Source organism: Neodiprion fabricii, chromosome 2 (genome assembly GCF_021155785.1).
Source record: "Neodiprion fabricii isolate iyNeoFabr1 chromosome 2, iyNeoFabr1.1, whole genome shotgun sequence".
Classification (NCBI taxonomy): Eukaryota; Metazoa; Arthropoda; class Insecta; order Hymenoptera; family Diprionidae; genus Neodiprion; species Neodiprion fabricii.
The window spans coordinates 31,935,246-31,959,769 of NC_060240.1; the positions used below are offsets into that span (position 1 = coordinate 31,935,246).

The 24,524-nt window shown below is 41.3% G+C and overlaps 2 protein-coding genes across 4 annotated transcripts in view; one reads left to right on the forward strand and one right to left on the reverse strand.

Annotated features, from left to right (window-relative positions):
- Positions 1-1,746: 1,746 nt before the first annotated feature.
- On the forward strand, positions 1,747-15,835 carry LOC124176006 (G-protein coupled receptor Mth2-like). The gene is made up of 10 exons (XM_046556764.1): positions 1,747-3,163; positions 3,294-3,374; positions 4,443-5,165; positions 7,130-7,418; positions 9,137-9,368; positions 10,969-11,204; positions 11,657-11,735; positions 12,494-12,681; positions 14,205-14,391; positions 14,751-15,835. The coding sequence occupies exons 3-10, from the start codon at positions 4,485-4,487 to the stop codon at positions 15,079-15,081; spliced, it is 2,223 nt and encodes a 740-aa protein (XP_046412720.1). The 5' UTR covers positions 1,747-3,163; positions 3,294-3,374; positions 4,443-4,484; the 3' UTR covers positions 15,082-15,835.
- Positions 15,574-24,524, reverse strand: part of LOC124176004 (neuroligin-1-like) — a 72,208-nt gene continuing 63,257 nt past the window's right edge. For all 3 annotated transcript variants that reach the window (XM_046556760.1, XM_046556762.1, XM_046556758.1), the window contains 2 exons: positions 21,887-22,051; positions 15,574-18,278 (listed from right to left, as the gene is read on the reverse strand). In XM_046556760.1, the coding sequence (XP_046412716.1) occupies positions 17,745-18,278; positions 21,887-22,051 (699 nt within the window). In that variant the 3' untranslated portion in view covers positions 15,574-17,744. The remainder of the gene's footprint in view (positions 18,279-21,886; positions 22,052-24,524) is intronic.

A 24,524-nucleotide genomic window follows, 5' to 3' on the forward strand; every position in this document is an offset into this window, starting at 1 on the left:
CGCACCTTAAAACGTGCGAACGGACGTGGAGAGTCGGCCTTCCCATAAAATTGTTTATACGTAACACACTTTATCGCCGATTGCTCTTTACTCAAATTGTCATACGTTCGTTGGTAATTAGCTTCTGTCCTCACGACAACCTGTAGGAGCGCCGAGGACTCGGCGCATCGTTTACTAATTAACTGAGACCCGGCATATATATCAGCTGTAATAAAACTGACCCCAGTCACGAATCACGATTCGCGTCAGCTTGTGCAGCCGCATCACGGCTAAGGTTGGAATAATCACTTATTCCACAATCTATGAGTGACGTTAAAACGTACGAGTAAGGCTCGGACAAATATGTATCGGAAATTACAAAATATGTACAAACATGTAAGATGGACTTGAAAAACTGAAATATGGAAAACAAAAAACTGCAATTTCTGGCTCCAAATATCATAATTCATGCAGAAAACCAAATCAGGAATGAAAATGATTGAAATAAAAAATATTTATTCACGTATTAATCCAGGCCCTGCATGAAAGTGTTGAATGCGGCTATAATTGTAAGTCGGTATCAGACGTTAAAAGGGGTGATGAAATTTTGCGCAAAATGTATACAGGTACGTACCTAACTCCTTCGTAATTGGACTAATTGCTGGTTTTTTGCCAACGGGCAATTACACCCGTATACTTTTTACATAAATCTAATGCTGATCGTGAGATAAGAATCTAGGACTATTTGATTAGCTTGAAAGTAATTAGCAAATTTAACCGTGGCTGAAAGGGGTGCTAAATGTAGACCGAATGAGTTGCGCTGAAATTTCCGAGGAACCCTTGAACGGCAGTGACATTGGTCACGCAGAAAGCGTCGATTCCACGAACTTACAAATAAATTTTCGGATAAAAGCCGCCACCTTTGTTTCTGTGTTCAAAAGTGCCGCGAAGATTCATGGAATTACAACATACCTATTCTCTGTAACAATTATTACCTCGAAAGTCGTTCTATTCAAGGTTTCATCGAAATTTCTTCTAAATTGTAAAACTGACTTCCAGGATGTCACGAGCCGAGTTTTAGAAGCAACAAATGTCAATCCTAAAAGCGTCGCAGCTGTTTTTCCACCGGCATTTTCTTTCCTAAAATCCGAATTTTGTTGCACCGAATTCACGAGACTTTCACGCTTGTATGCGCATTCAGAAAGTAGGGAAATCTCGGCGAATGGTGAACGAAATTTGTTGGCGGTGATCAAAAGTTGGAAGGATCAATATCTGGAATGGCCGATAAATCGAAGTATAAAACATGCGAAAATAAAATAACGAATGATGAATTGTTGGAAATCTCGACTTTTGAAAGTGTCACTGGTCAGTGTTCATTCTATATCGAAATTTCAAATATTGATCCTTCCAAGTTTTGATCACCAGAAAAATTTTTTACACGTCAAAATAGGCCAGCCACTCCTATTTTCGGATTCGACAGAGTTTCCATCCGGAGGATCGACTTGAATCGAGTACAGAGGAGACATTGTTTATACCTCGCGTGCATTATAGGTACACAGATACGAACACATGCAGCATGCGATGTGTGATCGCCGACTTTTATCTGTAACTTTACGCTACAGGCGTAACTTAGTCATAGTTTAGAAGAGATTCTTGGTACTGTTTACACTTCGCAGCCGTGCCGACGATTAAATAAATCGCGCGTAATCGCATACCGGTTTCCCGTCTATCTCTTCGCAGCTATTCATTGATCCTCGATCCGGAACATCGTGTTTCAGTATTCGTCGATCACGCGGACGGCTTACCGCTACTTAACACAGTAATTAATTCAGAAAAAGTATTTCCTTGTCGACCGGTAGCCATTCGACATCACCTGCATCTGCGCATCGTCATCTGGTCTGGACTTTGTTCTGAATAAAGTGACACTACACAAGTGATAAATTGCTGTATAATATTTCCATTGGCACTGAATCCAGCCATTCGTCATCCGGTACTTTTCGCATCGCGATACTTGAGTGTACTCAAATTACTTCCCAAATTGACGCTGACTTGTATTTATCGCAACCTCTTATTCTTTTTCTTACTACTTACAGCAGCGTGTTACGTGCACAATGTTATACTCAATAGACGTTTATACGGATTTGAGCTTCTGGGACTTTTCGAGCACGTTACTAGTGCGGGCGAGACCTGTGTACGTATGCGCCCATCAGTGCCACCTCATGTGAATACATGCCTGACAAAACTTGGATGTGAATCCATCTATGCACACAGACTATACAGACAAGTTTCTTTGCTTGTGAAAGTACGCCAGGGGCCCATTGAAAAAAACCGCGTTCAAATCAACGTCTCTAACTCTTCCAACAGTTAACGCGGTTCGCGCGCATACGTTCGTAAGATAAATTCTCCTTTCGTAGCCTCCAGCGTATCAATTTTCGCGTACCATCAGCCGTTCGTCAAATCATGGACCCAAGTGTCTGTTCAACGGGGAACAGAGTGCGAAGGTGTGATTCTTCGAGTCGTTCGAGGCGTAACTTGAACGGTGCAAAAAATTTCTAAGCAAACAATACAACCGTAAAGGAAGAAAAGGTTCCCGACTATTAGAACGGTCACCAAAGTCAATAACTATAGCCAAGTTCTACAAGGAACTGCGATTCGAGGTAGAGTGTCGATGTGCGCCGCAATGTGGATGTCCGTCGGTGTGTTCCACAGGTTCGGTAAAGCGTGGGTGTGCCATGTGTCGGAGAGCCCGACAGACGGAGGCTAGAGGCTACGGGAGTATCGTAAGCCGGGCAGTCGGTTAGTTCTGTCATGTCTGATCAGTGGTGAAGACCTGCCAGAGAAGGAGGAAGAGACGCGGTGGTTCAGAGGCTGAACCGAAAATGGCCGGCAACCCTTGAAGATGGCGGGGGTGAAAAAGTGCGCGTATCGATACTCGTTCGGACTTTTTCGCAGTTCTACGTACGCGTTATATTACCGCTCAACAAATTGAACAGTGACTGTTGAATTCTGACGCGTTTCAGCGTTAACTTGACGCGCTGTTCTCGTCGAATATCGGGGGGATTTTTCGAGCCTCTGATTTGCCGAGTACCCTGTTTCGTCAGTGATATCGACGCTGTGTTGTGAAACAAATAATTCACGGTCTGTGACGCTTCGCAAAAGATAAAATATTATAGTTGCGACACATGTACGTGTAGTTGGATAAGATTTATCACATTTTAGTACAAATCCGAGGCTGATCACCAGACTCTTTTTCATCCGGCCGTCATTTCGTTCACTCTTTTACTCCGATCCAGACGCCTGTCTTTTTTTTCCAGTACTTCACTCCGGAGCAGACGATTTACGTTCCAGTTTTTCAGCTGTACGCTTAGCGGGATTTTCCTGCCTGTACTCTGACGGTTCGTTGTACAATTTCGTTTTATTATTATTATTATCATCGTTTTATTTACTTTTACTTTCTTTCGTTTGTAAAGTAAAATACACCGTTCTTTGGGTATGTAAAAACGTCGGACGATCCGCCGTGATTTAATTCGATCTCTTTTTCTCATTCCGTTGAGTTGCAGGAAATTGAAAAGTAATCGAAAATGTAATGAAAAGAAAAGGGTCAATCAATGGCTGTCGTAAAAAAAAAAAAAAAAATACCTAAAATCCTGCATTTCTAAGGTGTTACGCGCACGAGCGACTTTCGGTCAAGAATGCATTCCGGCATTTCATGTGTGTAAAGTTTATTGGAATGCGTGCAAGGAAATTTTATCGTATAACACAGGAGCGTTGCACCTGCATCATGATATCATCGAGGTATAACGAAGCATCGGTTAAAACTTTCTTCGACACGTTGATCGGTCGTTCTTTCGAAAGTTTCCAACTGCTATAACTGTTCAATGATAAGCATTTTTTTTTTTTTTTATTCTTTATTGAAAAAGAAAGAAAAAACACTCGGCAATTATCCTTGACAATTTATCTTACGGTCAGTTCGCGTCGGCGTGTTGAAAAATAAATTTTCTCATTCTTCTGGAGATTGCTTGCAGGCTTTTTCTTCCGCTGCTGTTGCTGTGTGTACGGAGAATGTGTTTTATCGGTTTTCTATTCCCTCGTGTCTGATGATAACATACTCCAGGTGACGTGATAAACGAGTGTACTACATGTGTATAACCATCGTACGGTCCGCGTGTAATAAAATGTACTGTCAAATTGTCGTCTTACGGAAGGGTGTGAAAATTCGCTGGTGTCATAGCTCGCGTTCAATTGTAAGATAGAAAAAAATAAAACATATCCAAGGAAAATACCCACTTGTCATTATAAATGTACACACATATAAATAAATAAACGCGCAGAGATTCTTCGGTTAGAAAAAGTGGCACAGCGATGAAAAGGCCAAGACGTAAGCCTGCACGAACGGGGCTGATACGCTGTACAATATATCGAGCGTATCGTGCAACGTGTTTTCTATTTTTCTCTTTCACCAGCCCGCGGTTCGAGAAGCGGAGGACGGCTCTGTTCGTGTCCCGATGGCGCCGTATCGGACGAACTTGATCGAGGTGTCGAACGTGTTGGTGTTCCTGACACTTTTAGCGGTGGAAACATCGCCGGTAAAAGTGGACGAGTCGAGGCCTCCGAGGAGATGCTGCGACCCCGGAAGCTTGGTGACCTTTGACGGAGAATCGTACGCGTGCAAAACGCCACCTCCCGATGCTCCAGAGTTCTTTGAACCACTCAACTTTGGGCAAAAAAATCCGGGCATTCCCGCCTGCGAGAATGGCGCCAATCTCACGAGCATTCCACTTGCGAATGCAAATTCAACCCATTTGCTGAGCGACTTTTGCATCGACGTTATTCTCAACTCGGAAGACGGCATCGAAACGCGACCGAACGATTCTCCGGATCTTTTGTACTGTACCCGGAACTTGAACTCGGATTTGACCAATGGATCTTTGGACGAACCTCGCCACCTTCCGACTGTCTCAAAAATCAGGAGATGCTGCGTCCGTGGCGAGATTTTTAGAATCGATCGGCGCGCCTGCGTGCCGCTGGAAGATTCGGATCGGGATATTTCTACGGGATCTTTGGTCCGCAGTATCGGGTTTGCCGATTTTCTCTATGTCAAAAGAGGCCCACCGATGTGCCAGCACGCTATTGTCGATCAAGAAGTCAATCAGACCGACGTTTCGATCGTGAATGGAAGGATCCAGGTGAATGTTCACAATGTATAATGACGATCGCGTAATCGTCTTGTCTGCAGAATCACGGTTGTAGGACCTTGCGTCGTTTAAACGGGAAGCGTTATATTTTTGAATTCCGAATTCCAAATTGTCGAAATCAATAGCGTCTTTAAAAATTTGAAGAACTATGCTGCAGCGACAAGGTTAGGCGTTAAATTTTCATGAGAATGAAGTTAGTTACGTTACCGTGACAATGCTTGTTTAGGAAAAATCGTTGCTTCGCACCTTTAGCAATGTCCAAAATTTATTAAACCATGATAAACCAAACATACATTCATTTTGAAAAAGAAACTACTTAAAAACTATTCTAAAATTGCGCGATTATGATTTTTTCCCTGATGTTTCGTTTCGTTAACGTTACCAACGTTAGCCTCATAAATTGTCACAGCTAATTCGACGCCTAACTTCCAGCTGTAGGGTAGGTATGATCACGTTATCTCGTTCCAGATGCCGCATGCAATATTCATGGAACACGGAGTAGAATATCAGCTGTAGAGGGTTGAGAGTTCAAATAAATTCGATAAGATCCGGTTGAATGCGTGAGGTCCGACCGAATCTTCTCCACCTCTCTTATACATCGCTTACGGAGTGCAAAATTCTTGCATGTTTTTTTTTTGTTTTTTTTTTTATCGTCAGTTTTTTTTTTCACTCCCTACCACTCGGTAATTGAATTCGGTCGTCGTGCAAGTTTGTTGTAATTGTTTCAACGCGGCTTATCTGCAACGTCGTACGTTGGGTATTATAGTCTGCGATATTTTGGGAAAATACTCCATACGAAATATCAGAACTGTCATCAATTGATCACAGCCGCATCGCGTCGTCGTAAGTTCAAAACATTCGAAATAAAAGTAAACATCGAACCGTTTCGTACACCGATTCAGTGCGAAACAGGGAAATAAGTTTTCACACAACATCATTTGGTCACTTCCTTGAAGCACATCTAAGTATCAATTGCTGCGTATAATAAGCAAGGAAGTTCCGGAAGCTGAGGTCAAAATGTATCCTATAAAGTGCTCCGCTTTATCATCGAGGTTATAGCTGTCGTGCGAATGTGCACGATCCGCGCACGAACGCCGACGTTTGCTTTATTTTTTCTTCTCAAATTAATTGTATACACAAGACCGCGTCAGATATAGTCTGCGTCAAGTTCGGGCTACTTTAGCCGTTTTTTATTCAACGCCTACCATTTTTATATCTATCTAGTACTCTCAAGTTTATATTATATATACAGTATACACCTACCTACCGCAAAGTTTTTCAATGTCGGTTGACTGAGTGTCCGGAACAGGTATAATATATACTGTGTTATACTCGTGTACGCATATATGGTAACACACGTTGAATTCGTCATGGGAGACACACAGATTTTTTTGTTTCAAAGAATAATTGACACGCGATTAAATCAGTCTGGCAATTTGTGATCTAAACGCGTGGATGCAGATCCGTATAAATATTTGTCAGGCGTACTCTAATTTTATTCTGATAATACGTACAGAGATGATAACGCTCAGCGATTGCAGAAGTAATTTATGTACTAGATGTATACATAGAGCAATTAGCGAAAATTTGGACGATGCGTTTGTTCGAAAATTGTGCAACAATTTACGATTCAAGCCGTGCTTCGTTATCATTGAGCCGTAAAATTTTGATTGGAAACGATTTTTGGCTCGATTCGCGAGCTTTATATACCTATAAAATTCATCCGCGACTGTGCAGTTTTAGCATCTAAATCACATTTCATCGGATCCGCGTGTCGTGGATGGTGGAAGTGGATTTGGCAGACGTACAGAGGGAAAACATAGTAATAATGATAAGATAAAAAATAAATAAATTACGAAACGAATCCCAGAGGGACAGACAAAGAGAGGATAGAACGAAACATCCGCGTTCCGGGGTCGCTTGACGTAAATTTGTTTTATATTCAAACTTCTCAGGTGACGGCGACGAATTCCAACGGCGTTGTCGATCTGCTTGCAACCGATGAAAGCGCCTGTCTCGAATCGGGCAGTTCGCCCGGTCTTCTGGTAGTCAGAGTCTGTCGAGGCGTCGAATACTGTCGCGGTAATACCTGCTTGAGAAAATGTTGCCGGGAAGACGAGGCGCTGGTCGAAACCTCTTGTAAAAAATTACCGGCCGAATTGACGACGCCGAAGCTGCACGAGGAGGTCCGGAATTTGCCGAACCCGGCGGAGAACTCGACGGAACAGGTTTTTAACTCTACCGGTAAGGATGCGAGCACTTTTCCCGCGTAGATCGCTCCCACGATCCTCCCTCACGAAACGACAAATAGCCACGACTTTTTCCGTTTTGTCACGCGCTTTTATTCCGTACGTGTACACCCACACGTAACGACGTGAATTTGTCGATGCGGAAATTTGATACGAAAGAGATCAGATTACTCGGACTCTCGGTAATAAATCATGCGAATTTATTCCGTCTGTCACGCCGATGCCACTATTCCTTTCAAATCAATCATCCCCCTTTTTTACGCCCCACTTCCGCGCGGGTCAAGCTTGTGACAAATTCTTTTTGCACAGCGCGCAACATCCCTCCAGAGCTGTAAGGTTATACGATTCCGATGTGATTATTCTGGAATTTTTCACCGGCAACCTCTTCATAAGCTTGGCCTTTGCTTCTCCTATTTGCGTCAGTCGGCGTTGACAGAGCGAGACTCGAATCCACTCTACTGTACGATGCTTGCCAATTAATGTTAATTATCGCCAGCCGAGGGGTGGCGCTCTTTTAACATCTCTGTGAATTTCTAATCAAAGGCACAAAGTAAGTGCTGCACGGAATACCTTGATTCATTGTTTAAACAGAGCACAGCTTGTCGTATCTTCCTATCCACTCCGCTTCTTCGGGCGCGCCCGAGAAACAAAAAGTATGGTGACTCGTATTTGTACGACGACTCGACGACGACACCTCTGTGAAATTGGCCCCTTATTATTCGAAAATAGATATTTTCGTTCGGAGTTCCAGCTTCCATTCGAATAGTTCTGGAATTCTTTGTATGCTTTAAAAATAGTGCCGTCGATTTTTGTAGCGAAAATAGAATGTAACACTCGGGGGACCAACTTCACGAAACAGAACCCTAAAGACCGACGCGACTCTATTCAATTCGATAATACCGGAAAATTTCGTTGGAATATTCGTTAGAACCCTTGCTCGTCTACTCAGAGCTCTCGTCAGAACTTCGGGGATGCTGAAAATTAATTTTCGTTGTGAGCAAGGCGCGTGGATATCTTGTTCAATATTTCGGTAATGAAACGAAATAAAAAAAATTCAGTTACATGGAACTGTAGAACCCTTTGAAATCTTTTTAGAAATCGAAAAAAATTTCGGTATTCAAATAACGGGGCGCCGGCGTTTTTTTATTTTTCATTTTCTTAGTATATGTATAGTAAACAACCTTCGATGCGACGAATAAACGAGTCAACTTCGATTTTGACTACCAAAATCGACAGAACTTTTTTTAAAACTCACAAAGAACTCCAGAACTATTCAAATGGAATGGATGACTCGAAAAAATAAATCCGATTTTCGGAAAATTAGGGGCCAAGTTCACAGATGCGACGTCGACGACGTCCGAGAGACGGCGGAGAGCGAAACTGTCGGAGACGATGAAATTGTCTCCTTGTAATTAACCTCGTACTCACGCGAAAAGCGAGACGCAGAGTCGGAACTGGGTTACGAGTTACCTCTGTGGCAGTAGTTCCCTGCTTTTCTAGGCTGCACCTACCCTGCACTCTGGCGTATAATTATTGTCTGCAACCCTTCGCCGACTTTCATCCTCGTTCACCTACTTGCACCCGAGTGTTCGACTCCATTCTTTTCCTCGTTTTTGAAAGGGCGAAACCCGGGTTAACGCGTCGAATAAATCCGCGCGCGCTGTTTTCCCCCTTTCGCTCGAACATTCTTCACGTTATGAAAACCGCTTCCAGAGTACGGACTTCTCGTCGGTAAGCCGTGCTCGTACGGAATGTACGCGGTACTCAAAGACGAGAAATGGCATCTCGTACCGGAAGGAAAACTACACGTTCCCGGTTACCAAACTTACGGGCATCACCAACACTGCATGGACATGTTCTACAACAGCAGCCTCGGACCGGACGGCCTTTATCCATTTGTGTGCTTCGAGGATCCCCCCCTGGAAGAAAATTACTCCGAGGAGAGGTGAAATTTTGCTCACTTTAACCCTTTAATGGGCCGTTGAAAAAAGTCATTATTCTCGAAGAAAATTGCTGAAACATCGCACTTTTTCGAAATAGGATATTTCAATTTTCACGCCTAAATGAAAAGTTTTTCAATTGAAATTATTCAGTGAAAGCTTTCTCTAGGGGGCGTTACTATTCGTCAAATTGTTTCAGAACTTTCAGATTGAAATTGAAGAAGATATTTTTAAAAATAGTTGTTTCCCTCGTGTAGATAAAATGCTACAATGGCAGCTAAAGGGTTAAATCCACGGTGGCTTGGAAAACTTTGTAAGGAAAATCTTGCCGCGAATATAGATGTATATAATATATAGTTTGTCTCGGTTGCGCCAACCTTTTCAACTTCTTTCGGAGAGCTGATTAAAAACCCTTTAGAAGACACCCGTATTATATACGTATAAGGAGACTTCTGCAATCGAAACTCTTTCCGAAAGTTGACTACGGCTTCGATGTTATACCTTCTTTTTTCTTTCCTTCAGTTTATCACAAACTTGTAAACGAATCAAAGTGAAACTCATTTATTTATTTATTTATTCATCTCGCGATCTTTCCGGAAAGCTAACGAAAAATCTTTACGGATAATGCCGTGGAACGTGTTTTTGTAATCACGCAGATTTGTACGTGTACAAAGATTTCGGTTTTCTTTTTCTTTTGGCAACTACGGTAATACTCGGTATCGAAAATTCCTGAAATAATATTGAAATCAAAATTTGATGTGTTCAGACTGCTTAGAATAATTGGTAATCGGGGAATTTTTAATATCTGATCTAATTACAAGGAATTTTCTTTCTTCGTTAAAAGACGGTTTACGTCACGTGGGATATGATATGGCATCGCGGTAATGAGAAGATAGATCACACGTTATACGTGCAGGGAGGAAATTAGTTTTCTAACGTTGAGCTGGACACGTATGAAGAGAAAAAAAAACGGAGAAGACAAAGATCATGTGGGTGTGGCTGATTCGCTCGTTAATAAAGTTTGTCGTTTATAATGTAATTGGTGGACTTACTTGCGGTTAATCACGCGAGCATTCGCCAGGCGGTTCTCGGTTCATATCACAAATTGACGATAATTATTTTCATCCTATGTATACGACGATGAGAATAGATATAATGAAATTAATACCTGTACTCTCGAGGATTTCCTCCCCGCGTTGCGTCATCGTCACTAATCGCCTTTTTATTCATTTATCATGTAGTTTCAACGACTTTCCGTCGTGGCGTTTTAATCAAACCGTCAAACTGCGGCTTCGTTAGTTTTGTTTCATTCGTAAAAACTCTCTCAATTGAACGTGATTTAATTGAAAAACCTCATTGGCATGACGCGCGTTTTGATTTTACCATCTTTCTCATCTGTTTTAGAATCTCTTCTTCGTCACTTGTCTCGTTTACATGTTCTTCTTTCAACAACACCGAGTCTTAATTCGACATTGCCAATTTTCTCATATCTTTTGCCACCTTGTCACGTTGCATTTTTATCAGTCTCCCTCCTTCGAGTAGAAAATAACAAAAACACAAAAAAGGAAAATGAAAAAGGACCACACGACAGTCTCTTACAACCAGGTTTCACGTGAACGCAGTGCTGCAGATGATCGGCTGTACTTTTCTTCTGGTCACATTGCTGGTTTACGTATGTCTACCGACTCTGCAAAACCTCCATGGAAAAACCCTCATGTGTCACGTGGGGAGCCTCTTCGTGGCAATGGCTTGTCTCGCCATCGTTGGCGTCGTAATACCGAACGAGTCTCAAACGCAACGGGAGGATGAAGTCGACTTGGAAAACGTCTGCACATTTCTGGGTATGAAATAAGATGATGTCGAGCTGACTTTTTTACCTCTAAAATCCCAGCCTCTTTAACGATTGAATGAAGTCATTATTTTACAGTATTTATTTATTATTACAGTCTCGTAAGTTGCGCTATTCAGCCGCGTAGCAGTTTTCGAACAATGAAATTCTTTCTATTCGCCTTACGCCTCTTCGACATCGTTCATCGTGAGTCAGCCGGAAATTAGCGATGATTTAGGTGCTATTACGTCGCCAAATTTGCAGCCACAACGAGTCTATTATGCAAAAGGCTGTTTTGTTTAACGAATGGTTTCGAGAAAACAGCTCACGCCATATTCCGACAGTAATTAACAATCGTTGTCGACCGAGGCTTTTTAACCATTCAATCAGTCCGGTTCAGAAAACGAACGAACCGTTTTTATATTACCGACAATTCTGATCAGGTATATCTTTCTTCTATTTCAGGGTACACAATGCTATTCTCATTCCTATCCGCCTTCTTCTGGCTGAACGTCATGTGCTTTGACATATGGTGGACTTTCGGGTGAGATATGTGAATGATAATAACGATGATAAATTAAAACCGCGTAAGTTTATTGCCAGAAACGTCCTCGCAAATAATAATGTATCGACACGGTGTCCAGTGGTCTTGGAAGTCTTTGAGGTCCTGGAAACATCCTTGAATTTTTCTTGTGTCCTGTAAGCTTCTACATTTAACACAACACCGTGATTGCTAACAAAAAGCGAGACGATTCTCTTTCTCAGTTTGCGTACTCGATATTACCGCCCATCGACATTTAACATCCGTTTGTTTTCCACTTGCGTTGACAAACGAGCTGACCTCATTCTCGCGCTGCAGCTCCGTAAATCCGTCCCATCGTATCCATCAGAACTATACGTCTCTGGCCGGGAAAACAATTACGTTTTATAAAGTTTGTTTATGTGTTCAGCTGCGTCGGCGGAAGCAGAGCCGAGAATGAGATACAAGCCAGCGAGATTTTGAACGCAAAATCCTCATGCGAGTCAAAAGTTTGTGTAGTTAGATGCAAAAATAGATCGGTGATTTATGGAGCTAGGCTCACTCATCTCCTGACAAAAAGTTTCTTCTCTTAATGTCGCCTCGTCACTTTACGTTACAAATTCGTAAGGCAAATAAGCCCAAGAAAGGTTAAAACCTCTTCGTAACACTTACATTAGATCCGTACGTAAACAAAAATCGAAACGCGCCTGAATCACGCCTATATACGTATACGTGTACATTAAACATTCAACATAAAACGTAGTTCGTCATCCCTTTATTAGATCTCTGAGGCATTCGGGAAGGACGAACACCAAGAGGCAGGAGGACCATAAACGGTTCATGTTCTATTGCCTCTATGCGTGGGGCTTTGCGGTAATATTTGTCATCGTCGCTATCGCCGCTGATTACACAGAATTTTTACCTGCTCAACTGCGCCCCGGAATGGGGGTTCAGCGATGCTGGTTCTCAAGTGAGTGCATTTGATATCAGTATAAACGCACAACTGATCGGATAAGATACGGATTGGTACTCGATTTTGTACCAGACTGTGGAATTTAAAGCTACACGATTGCTTCTCATCCGATGACACGGTTTGGAAGGCGGTTTTTTTCTTTTTTTCTTTTTTTTTTTATCGCGAGACGCGTAAGCCGACCGTGCAGGAAATGTCCGGATGGAAGTCAGCTGCAAAGACGGTTCCTCTTTTTTTCTCGGTCGGTTCCTTCGGGCGAATCAGGGGTAAATAATGAGCGGCACTAATTGTAACCAGAGAATCGGGGGTCATTAGTACACGAATCAGTTCCTTGGTTGTAGCGGGTTCGCCGAACGTTCAATTTTTCTTTCCGACTTCTTGCTTTGATTTTAATTGATTGGAGTGAAAGAAAAAGGTAGAGTAATTTTTTTACCCGGGATGTATTTGAGGTGACTTGATGCCGGTTTTTTCGTTTATCGTTCCTCCCTCGATTCAGTCTTCCCAGAACCCGGGTTGGCTAACCGTGTGTTTGTTATATCGTTTTAAAAACAACATCCGTTGACACCGGACACTTCAACGATTCAACAAACAGATTTCTCCCTAAACACAGATTCGCTAATAGTTCCACGAATGTTTCTTAAGTTATCCTCTCAAGTATTCGGAGAATTTCTAAGTGATTTGAACAATATTAGCAGAGTCGTGTCGCACGACCCAACCATTAGTTAAAACATAATTAAGCGCTCTTTTGCCGATGTTTTAATATCTCTGAATCTGAACAATTTTTTCATATATTATGCTCTGTCCAAGCGATGTCAAGAAGATATAGACAAAAAACCTGAAAATACCTGGTTCTTTTGCGACTGATTACATGTTGTTCGTGTAAAGTTCATTGAAAACGCTGAAGAAATGAGAGACAAAGAATTGGGGTACTAACGGGTGTCGTGAAAAGAAAAAGAGAAAAACTGTTCGGTAACCCTTTATTAGAACCTGAAAGGCACTCAACTTCTGCAAAAAATAAAGAGCACCTAATTATGCTGTGCGTCACGTCCACATTTTCTAAAATAGTTGTGCTGATACTACGCACGATCCGAAGTTTTTCCTAGAGTGCATCAGCCGGCTGATTGCGTATTATACTTTCGACGAGTAATCGGAGCAAGCGATTGCTTCTTCATTTACCAATTCCGTTCGATTAATTAACAGACATTTTTCGCCACGGGGATCTTTCTCGGAGGCAGTTAATTGTCTTCCTTTCAAATGTTGTACGAGCCTTTCGTTCGCCGCTCGTTTCGCGAATCGATATTCCATGAAAAATCGATGATCTTCAATTTACGTTATTTCCGTGCGAATGACGCCGGTTCGTTCTATGCTATTCGATTTAGCGATAAAACACGAAGTTCCTTCCCGCGGTGCAAATAATACGCTGTTATATCGACGAGCGAAGCACAGGCGGCAATCAACTTCAATAAGCAGTTCATTAATTTTTAGCACCGCAAACTCATTACTTTCCTTTACGTGTCATTTAGGCGGCTACAGCTTCCATGGTGAGATATTATTTTTCACCGGTCCGGTCTCGATCCAGCTTATCGTTAACGTCGTCCTGTTCATTCTTACGGCCAGGAGGTGTAGCATGGTCAAAGCCGACATCCAGCGACGAGTTAAAATGAACACGTCAGATTCCAGGAGCCGCAGGTTTCACGCTGACAAAAATAAGTAAGATTCACGGACGTCGATACCCTTCACGTCAGTTCTTATCGTTCACTGTTCGTCTTATTGTTGTTCGTCCGCCTCGTTTCTCGTCGTTCTCTTCTCCGCGCGGATGATCTCAAAGTTCGAAAAGTCAGAAAAAACCCGAAAGATGTTATTCGGAGTGGATTTATCAACCGGAGGAAATGCCTTGTTATTTATGAACTCGAGTCAATCGATAAGATGCAACATCGAGGGGAACAGGTCCGCTAAACTGACGTGAAAAGCCAGCACGATGTGTGCATGGAAGCGTGTTTGTCGGCTCGAAGCGCGACGCGAGACGGAGAAGAATGTCCCGAATAAGCGAATACCTAAACGAATTGCAGATTGATCCTGAATGTTAAGCTCTTCGTCGTAATGGGGATATCCTGGATTCTCGAGGTGATATCCTACTTCCTCAACCACTATCTGACGAACGTCAGTTGGAAAACGGAGTTCTTCTGTGTATCGGACGTCTTCAATTGCCTCCAGGGTCTTATGATATTCGTGCTCTTCGTACTGAAGAAGAAGGTCCTTCACGCGTTGCGACGGAAGTTCGCAAAGGGTGTCGAAAGCCGTCAATGCAGCACCGCCGGTGTTCACGATCCGTACAGAGTCAGGAAGAGCCCCAGCACCAGCACGATACTCTCCACGTTTGCTGTCAGCTCTTCGCCTTGATTGCAGGGAGAAAATGAAATGAAACAAGAGCGTTTCCTTTTACGCGGATCGCGGTAGTCAATTTGCCAGATTGCGGGCAAAGGTTCAGGGAACAGGAAATTTATTATTTCAAGGGATCTCACCCGCTGTGGCAAGAAAGCCAAAGAAAAGGTCAAACCTGATTTGAACAGTCGATTTATCGATTCCGGGGAATTCTGAATGTCAGAGTATTCCAGGAGCCAGATATTTTTGCGTTTCTACTCAACGAAACGATAATGATTATTCAATTTTCTCTCAGTCTTTACACTCGGCAAATATTAGAACTTCGGTTGACTCGAAGAATTGCAGAATATTTGATATTCGGTGGTTTGATTTAAATTTGAGCCAAAGAAACTTACTCGGTTCAACTACTTAGTATACATATACGTTTAATATAGTTGAATTTACATCCAGCTCGTTTCTAAACATTTGTAAATAATTTAAAATAGATGTAATGTTGATTTTTTTATAATACTTATACCATACGTATAACGTCGTGCGTGAAATTGCAGTGATTTGTGGACGTCGGGAAGCTTCGGGAGATATATCTGCTTGAAAGAAAAGAAAAGAGAGGGGAAAGAAAATTGAAAATTATGTCAACAGTCACACGATGATAACAGTAATTTAAAGATTATGAATCATAATTTTATTACACATACGTATGTATAATTACATATACACAATGCATATACGCTTACATTCTCAATAAATGTTACCATTCGTATTTCTTTTTTTATTCGTGAAGTATTGTTTCATTTTACTTTCTGCGTTTTCCTTTCCATGCACGTTTTTTCTTGTTCACTTTTCCTTCTGCATCGCTACTACTAGTCTTCTTTTTCTTTTTAGCTCATATTTGTGTGTGTGTGTGTGTGTATATCTTTACCTTTTCCCCTTTTCGAACGGTCAAGTTCAACTTCGACGTAACTTTCCAGCCCAAGTGATATTATGAATAGTAGAATACACACGCGTGTACTTTTCTACGATTTGATGAATATGTCGGAACAATAATAATATAAATACATACAATCCGTACTAACGAACTAACACAAATTCTGGGTTAAAATCATGATGAAATTATATTAGAATAGGGTTCTCATATTATTTCAGTCAGAAATTTCTTACTTGCGCATAATCGTTTTCACATTTCGTTTTGACGATCGCTCCTCGTATTATTCATTCGTTTCAACACAATTCAATTGAAAAATACGTGTAATCATAACGTACCTTTATTCGTTTAACGATAATTATACCGTATAGTTTTGTTAGGCAATTATTCGTCAAGTTGATGGAGTGCGTATACCCTACTTTAATTAATTTCTATTCTACGCGCTGTAAATCATATAGGCTACGAAGTAGGAGGGAAAAGAAAATAATCTAAAGCTACATACATCAACCTTCGTGTAAGGGAGGAGTGTACGTTACGTATATATGTACATAGGTTGTAATACAAACGCATGTCGCTTGAGAAACAAACATGCTTGGGAACGTCTGTAACGCTACTAATTAATACCTGTGCGAACAATAAGGTATAACACGTAAATGTTCACGTAAATACGTCAGAAGTAAGTTATACAATTATCGATCGCAAATCTGCACTCGAATATATACAACCGTTTGTTTTACGCAGTTAAGCACCTACCTGTAACGAGCTGCCAAACTGTTCAAAAGTTTACGTACCTGCGTATTATTTTTTATTTTTATCAGTGTTATTATTATTATTCTTATTTTTCATATTCGTATTAGTAACTTATCCTGAAACGGTGATAATTTACGTATGTTTAAAACAAGCTGATATGATATTGAGTAATTTTAGACAGTTTCCATAATGGAAGGAAAATAATTTGAAAAATTGATTTTTCGAACTTGCAGACAATTTAACCGTTTGTCAGCAGCTTCCGTGAATACATTCCGTAAGTCGAAAATTAGCTGGGAATGTTATACGAGCCACAGGTACAAATTCCCTTTGCTCGCATACATGCGGTCAAAAATTCGCTCTAACATTACAAGTGAATATTATGATTCCAAATATTTGTTTCATCGACTCCGATGTTACGGATAAAGTTTTTTTGATCACTTTAACGAGTGAAATGTATGATATATCAAACGTACTAATCGCTGTGTACACGCTGATGTGATGTAATAATTATTCGCTATTATTACGCATGAAGTGTGCAACCGAGAAAAGCTTAATCGCACCCGGAAACATCCCGAACTTTTAAACACAGTCCCGGACCCCTCGAAGTGTTTTAAGGCAACGACGAGAAGAGTTACGGCAGCTCATCTTCGTCGTGGAAAATGTAAAAACGCCGACGAATCGAGTCGAGGAACAAAAGCCTGATGCGATCCGACGGACGCAGCTTAAAGCTGCGACAATAACGATACAACGACGATAAAATACTGCAGAGAATGATAATTTGACGAGTTTAACAACGGCGGCGGTTAAACGTACACGGTCACGTGGTTAGGTAATAATGCGGAGAATGACGATTTAAAAGGGGAACGATCAGCGAGAGTTTCAGCTTCCCCTTTTAACTCTCCCCCTGCTTTAAGGATGCGCCGTCAAACTCGTTACAGGTATATTCTCGAACAAGGCCCTCCGCGAGCTTCTTCCTTCGAATCGTATTCGGTGAGAGAGTCGTCGCCCGTCAGGGTTTCGTCTCCTCGGCGGCGTCCTCCTCCTCCATGTCGATCTCCTCGTTTATTATCGATATATCTCGCATCGAGGGGCGTCGTATCCTGTTCCACTCCTCGGGCTGCTCGGCTGCTCGCGTCTTTGTAAGAAGCCTGGGACCTGTAAGGGTTATAATGATCGCGCCGATCGGCGCCGTTATCAGGATCGACAGGATGCAGAGCATCAGGACGGTCTCTCCGTATTCCGTCTGCTCGGCGTCGTCGGCGGAAACTTGCTCGAGCGGCGTCGGGCCCAGCGCCGCCTGAACCGTCGCCTTCGCCATCAGGGACAGGGACACGAACACCTTTTCCTTCATGTTCAGGTTCGAGCCGATCGAGACGACCAGCGTCACCAGGATGCGGATCACTATGCCCGCCACCAGAACACCGATTCCCAGGTAGACCGTCGTGCCGTTCAATTCGTTGATCTTTATTTGGGTGCCCGTTATACCGAAGAGGATCGGCTCGAATATCATCCAGAATATCTCGAAGGCCGTTGCAACTGGATTCTGCGAACACACGAACGCGCGTTTCGTTAAGAATTTATTGTCGCGTGGCATGGAAACGCTCAAGTCGAGTGACGGGTGTATGATATGGGGAATTCCGCGTGAAACCCTCACCATTTTTCATTTCGTTTAGAAATTTTTCCACGATTGTTACAGCTCTGAAACAGTCTTTATTTATAAATATTGAGAGCGGTTTTGAAAAGGATCTTTTTAAAACTCTCGAAAACTCTGTTTTTTCCGAAAATTTCGAGAGCGTGTCAATAACGGGCAAATTTTATTTCTATTTTTTTTTTCAGCACCTAGTTTTTTTTTTTAATCAACTAAAATATCGTTTAAACGTTTATGTATAAACTTCCAAAAACTATGAAAATTTCGATTTTTCACTTGGAACATTTCGAGACCGGTTTCGTTATGGAGTCGATAAAAAAAAGTTGAATTTGACAAAGAAATAGAGAAAAATCGCTCCATAACGGAATCGATCTTGAAATGTTCCAAATGAATAACAGACGGAAAAGTGCTAGTATTACGTTTTCCCTGTAATATAATTGTCAGTTTACAAATTGATTTTTCAACCTTGCGACGGTGTTCGTACGCTTTCAGCGATACTTTCGGGTTCGCTAACTATGTACGCAAAATTGAGGGTTTACATACCGAGAGAGAATCCCGCAGAGGAGAATATCGAGTGTAAAATTATTCCCGAGAAAATTGAATTTCAAGTTTCATTTTAAACGGATTATTCCAGCTTTCACCCTTCTAAATTCGAAAATTTGATCACAGCGGGATTCAAATTTGGCAACAAGCAGCCTATAGTTGTCATCGAAGTTCAACAGATTTTCAAACTTTCAGTCACCTACGTATTTCCGAGTTTTTTAAAATCATTTTTCTCATCTCGCGGCGTTGTTTCCGGTATCTCTGTTGGACCAAGCGCCTGAGCGTTATGAATTTCGCTACGAGATTCCTTTCGATTGTAATCGAAACTAATGCGAGCCCGCAAATTTGCGAAACGTCGAGCACACACATCGAGCCGTAGCAGCCGTGCACCGCGTTCGCCAAATTACACACTTCCGTGGACACGTGTAGGTATGTAGAACAAGGTACGAATAGGTAATGGCGCGATGAAACCTCTGCTCCGAATTGACGGTTGGGATTTCCCTTGCGTATTTACCCATCTCAATTACGATTTCGCTCTCGCCACGAACGGACCTGCGCCATATATACCTATAGTGCCTTATACAGCAATTGATTATACACGGTGCAATACACGCGATATTCGAGAACGCAGTTCTGCAACGAACGCCTCCTTCAAATAAAAATATTACAGATATCGAGGTTTTGACGTGCCGAATCTGTATCTGCTTTCCATTTTTTCCTGTCACGTATATATTACGTAATATACATTTTTTTTATCGCTCGAAATTTAGTATTTGTTGCGTTTTGTTTTTGCTTTGACACTACTACAGTCCATTTAAATAGTATCCGTACATACAAAACCAGTTCTAACTTGTCGAAAGAGAAAGAAGGTTATCGTTTAACTGGAAAACAATTCGAATTATACCAGTATATAGATTTTCTGACGATTTCAATATTTAAATTTTTCAACTATAAAAATTTTTTTTTATGAACCTTTTTGTTATCCTTAGTGATTGATTATAACTTTTAAACAAAAATAGCTTCTTATTAAGAGGGGGGGGAGGGGGGGGGCAGCTTGGACGGTCTAAAATCATACCTATTTTTAGGATTTAAAAAAAAAAAATATGATAACAATTGGAGCAATTTGAGTATAAGGGATTTATTATTTATTGTTTCAAGAATGTTTAATAAATTTCCTTTCAAGAGCCTCAAATCTATTATAACTACACATAATAACAAGAAGGAGGAAAAAAAAGTTGTTTTTTTGCAGACCAGTGTAATCGTCAGACGACCACCCGTGCAATTTAACACTTTGGAAAGTGAATAACACTGCATGGTTTTTTTCTATTCCTTTTTATTTTTAATCGTCCGCTCGAACCTGAGGAAAAATTTCACCTCGTCTGTAATTGTTCAGGTAGATTATACGTGAGTGAGTATATTAAACCGATGCAGATGAGGAAAGTAGCGGTAAGTGTAGTTTTAATGGTACGTCGGTCTTTTTTCCTTCTGCGTGTTTTTTTTTTTTTTTTTTTATTTATCATTTTATTTTGGTTTTGAGGGGGGGGGGGGGGGGGGGTCTGCTCTCGATCCACTTCATTAACCTTATCGGCCCCAACTTGGTTGATTAAAAAGTTTTTCCGCCAGCCTCGGCACTAATATATATGTATAGTATACGTATATATACGCACCTATGTATATTGTGTTATACGTATGTATATACGTATATATATATGTGTAGTAAATAACGGATGAGTTTATTAATTTAATAATTCGCCGCGCCAACGACGGCAGTTTATGTAAGTATATATATATATATATATATATATAAGGTATATTAAGTCGATTTTCTTCTCTCGCCTCTTTAAGTAGGTACTTTCTCCTATTCTCCCCCCTCCTCATTTCTCTTAATCTTATATTTCTCCACCATTGTCCTCCCCGTAGCAATTATTACTCACCTCCAAATCAGCCCCCTTTTTTTTTAATACTTTAATTAATTTTCTCCCCCCTTTTGGTTATCAAAAATTTCTCCCTGATAGACTAACTATTTATCATCATCATCATTATTATCACTATTATTATTATGGTCATTATTTTATTAATTATTATTATTCTCATTAATTTTACCTCAACCATGAAATTTATTTATTAAACTTCACATTCCGCACTACACCTCTAGGTATGTAGTTACGTGTAATCGCAACAAAGCCGACGAGCACAACAGTCGATCGCATCTTCGCGGCGAATTTCCGCACGGAATACCTTTTCTACCTTATATCGCTTTTCGGCCTCGCATCGATCACGACCCCCCTCTCCCCCCTCTGCACCGTTTTCCCCATTTTTCCCATTTTTCTCTCATCCTGCAAAGATTAGCCCATCGCTGATCGTCTAATTCGGGTTCGCCGTGCCCCCAATAAGTTCCGTAGCAATTCGATAGAAAAACTATAAACCTGTTACAGGCTACTTCGGAAGGTTCTTCCTCGAAGAGCCGCTGATTGCGTCGTGATTAAACGATTGGTATTCCGAACCAAAAAATATTGGCGATTTTTTTTCTCACCTCTCAGCTCTTCCGTACGAGCGCAGCGGTGTAATTTAATCTCGGGAAAGGTAAAACGAGTAGAAAGATAGAAAAAAAAAAATAAAATCAAGTAAAGAAATAAAACTCGGAGAAAAACTCTGATTATCGTTGAATTTCTCAATCTCGTTTATCTGGTAGATATGCACACGGTGGTTGTTTTTACTCGAGTTTTGCAACATCGACATTCAGTTTACTGAGGTAACATCATCGGCGCATCGTTCCGTGAAAAGAAGAGAAAATTTTATTTTGGCTTTGGTAGGTCGAATGCAATGATTTTAAAATTCGATCAACTGTAGCCAAATTTTGTTTTTCCGATCGCCGAAAAATTTGTTACTAGCGAATTGCTTACACCATCGGACACGGTTTTTAATACTAGAGATATCGCATATAGGGGTGATTCACTCACGTCCTCGACCTCCCATCCGTCCTTTTGCCAGAAGTAGCAACTAACGAAGGCTGCTGCGACGACGCCTAAAGGTCCGGCACCACCGAGTTCGATAGCCTCGCTTCCCAATACGGCGATTAGACCGCCGCCGAGAAGCATCAAGATTCTCAGCGGCACCATGTAGGGCTGTAATACGAAACAAAGTGATCAATAATCGCGTGCGTGACGATGACAATAAATAATAACAATGACAACAATGATCAAAAAGAAATACTGTTGTACAAAAGAGAATGTTTTCAACCATAAGACGATGGTCACACACATGGAAAACCGGGAAATGTCAGGGGATTTTTAATTTGGTCATGGATCAAACTGAAATTGTAAGTTTTTTATCACGAGAATCAGAAATGCTTATTTGAGGTAACAAGTTTACTTCTTTTCGTCGAGAAAAGAAATTGGCTCAAGCTGTCTTCTTTCTACATTATACGTTTCTTCAATTCGAATTGAATTTGATCCGAACATAGAGTTAACAAGCTGAACGATTTAGGTTTTAGTAATTTACTAGAACTGGGAAAGCGTCAGGGAAAACTAAATTTCAGGTCGTAGAAAACGTGGAAATGCGATGGAATTTTACATCCCGAAAAAGTTGTGACCACCCGCGCAATCTCTCACCGAATATATTTGCACGCGCAATTTCTCATTCCCAATTATTCAAACAGTAAATTTCGATTGATTTTGTTTCAGTTGCAGTAAAGCTACGCGTCTGTGAATCGCCTCTGCAGTAAGACCGAATACGGTAGGAAAATTAATACATGTACGGTGAATATTTATTTAGGCAGCTATTGTTTTTTCATTTTCGGAAACAGAATCGAAAAGTACTCGGTACGAGGTTCGGACCAATGTAACGCCGGGGTTATACCTACAGGATAACGTTCAGCTGTGTACCTGCAGGACCTCGACTCTTAAGCCAGCGAATATTGCGAGGACCTCATCGCGATATATTGCGAAAGGCCGTTGGACACATTTCATTCGCGACTAATGTGTGTGTGTGTGCAGGATGCGTTCTGTTTCATATAAAACTCCGCCGGGTTAGACGCCTGTGTATTCTACTGCAGGTGTGAAACGATCGCCGGGAAGAAATATCGCCACGAGGCAAATATTTCGCGAAATATTAGCTCAGGTATCTCTGCACAATAATATACCCGCATATGGTCATAGATATGTCGCACGTACGTTTGTTAAACGCACCTGAAACATCATGCGTTGCACTTACTTGTACGTATTGATGTGTAAAACGAATAGACGTTCTAGGTGCGTTCACCTGTGTTTATGTTATATCCATACAGGCATAAAGCTAGTCTGGCACGGGCTATATATCATGCAACGATGCAATACCGCGGCTTATCTATGCTGCGTCATAACATTCATCCGTATTATATTTATGTCGTTGGTACTATTCATTCGTATAGAGAGCGTTTCCAGTTCACAATCAGCGATTTCTCGTGATCTGAATTATTCTGACGTCTTTCAGGGCGATTGCGTAAAAAAAGAGATCCATTTTTTCCCTTATCTTGACACATTGAGGCAAATTTAATTTACTATAGGTAATTATAGTAAGATCTATATCGTTACGGTAACGTCTCAAATATTGCTTGATTTGAAAGAAAATGCAAACTTCGCTTCATTATTGAACCAGTATAAAAACATACATCAAAGACGAATAGTAACAAACTGCACAACTAGATCGAAGTCACCGGAACAAATAAGGGGTACTAGATTCAAGCGAATGGACTTGGACAAAATCTATTTTTTTGGTTGAAGAATATTTTCTACTCCGTGTGCGGACAGAAGCGAGAGAAAAGTAATCCCCCCCATAAATTACAGGCGTGGTCCTCGTAACACTTTCGACAGCTCCGATACCCAGCTGGCGTGTAACGAAGATTAGCTACGTAACCCTTTGCAGAGCAGAGACGAAAAGTTCGTCACTTTTATGCCTCGCCTCGCCGCCCCGAAATATCCCTGGGGCACCGATTCGGCCGCGGCAATCGCGACCCTCGAACAGATAACCGAGCTACTCGATGAACCTGGAGAGCTCGGGGAGTTCGGCAAGAAAGGAAAGGGAGGCTTATCGACTCCCGCGGGATTAAACCGCGTTCAATTAGCTCGGGGATTACGCGGCTGAAAATGATTATTTTCAAAAAATTTCACTCCCGAAAAATTCTCTTACGCTTCAACTTTCGAGGCAGCTTTTTAAGTCTGCTGGAATTTTTCGCGGTCCAAGTCCCGTTCTAGCTGTAAAATCTGTCAGGGGTGATCGAATTTTCGGTGTATAGAAATTTTTTGATTTCAAACTTTCGAGAATTATTGAAAATGTTGAAAAATCTTTTAAACTCTGTTCACTAGAATTTTCCGACGACTTGCCATCGATAGGAAATAATTAGACCGATTTGCGTGTTGAAAAATTGTTTGGCTTCAGTTTTTTTTTTTTTTTTTTTTCCTGTCTGCTTTTTAATCGAGATTGTCTTCTCTCCGGATTCCCGATCGCGAAACTATTGAGCCTCGATTTCGGCCTTCAAAATATACCCGAATTGGCATTTCGCAAGGTTTTTTTTTATCATCCAAATGCTAATGATCCAATTTGCGCTCGTTAGCTTGCATA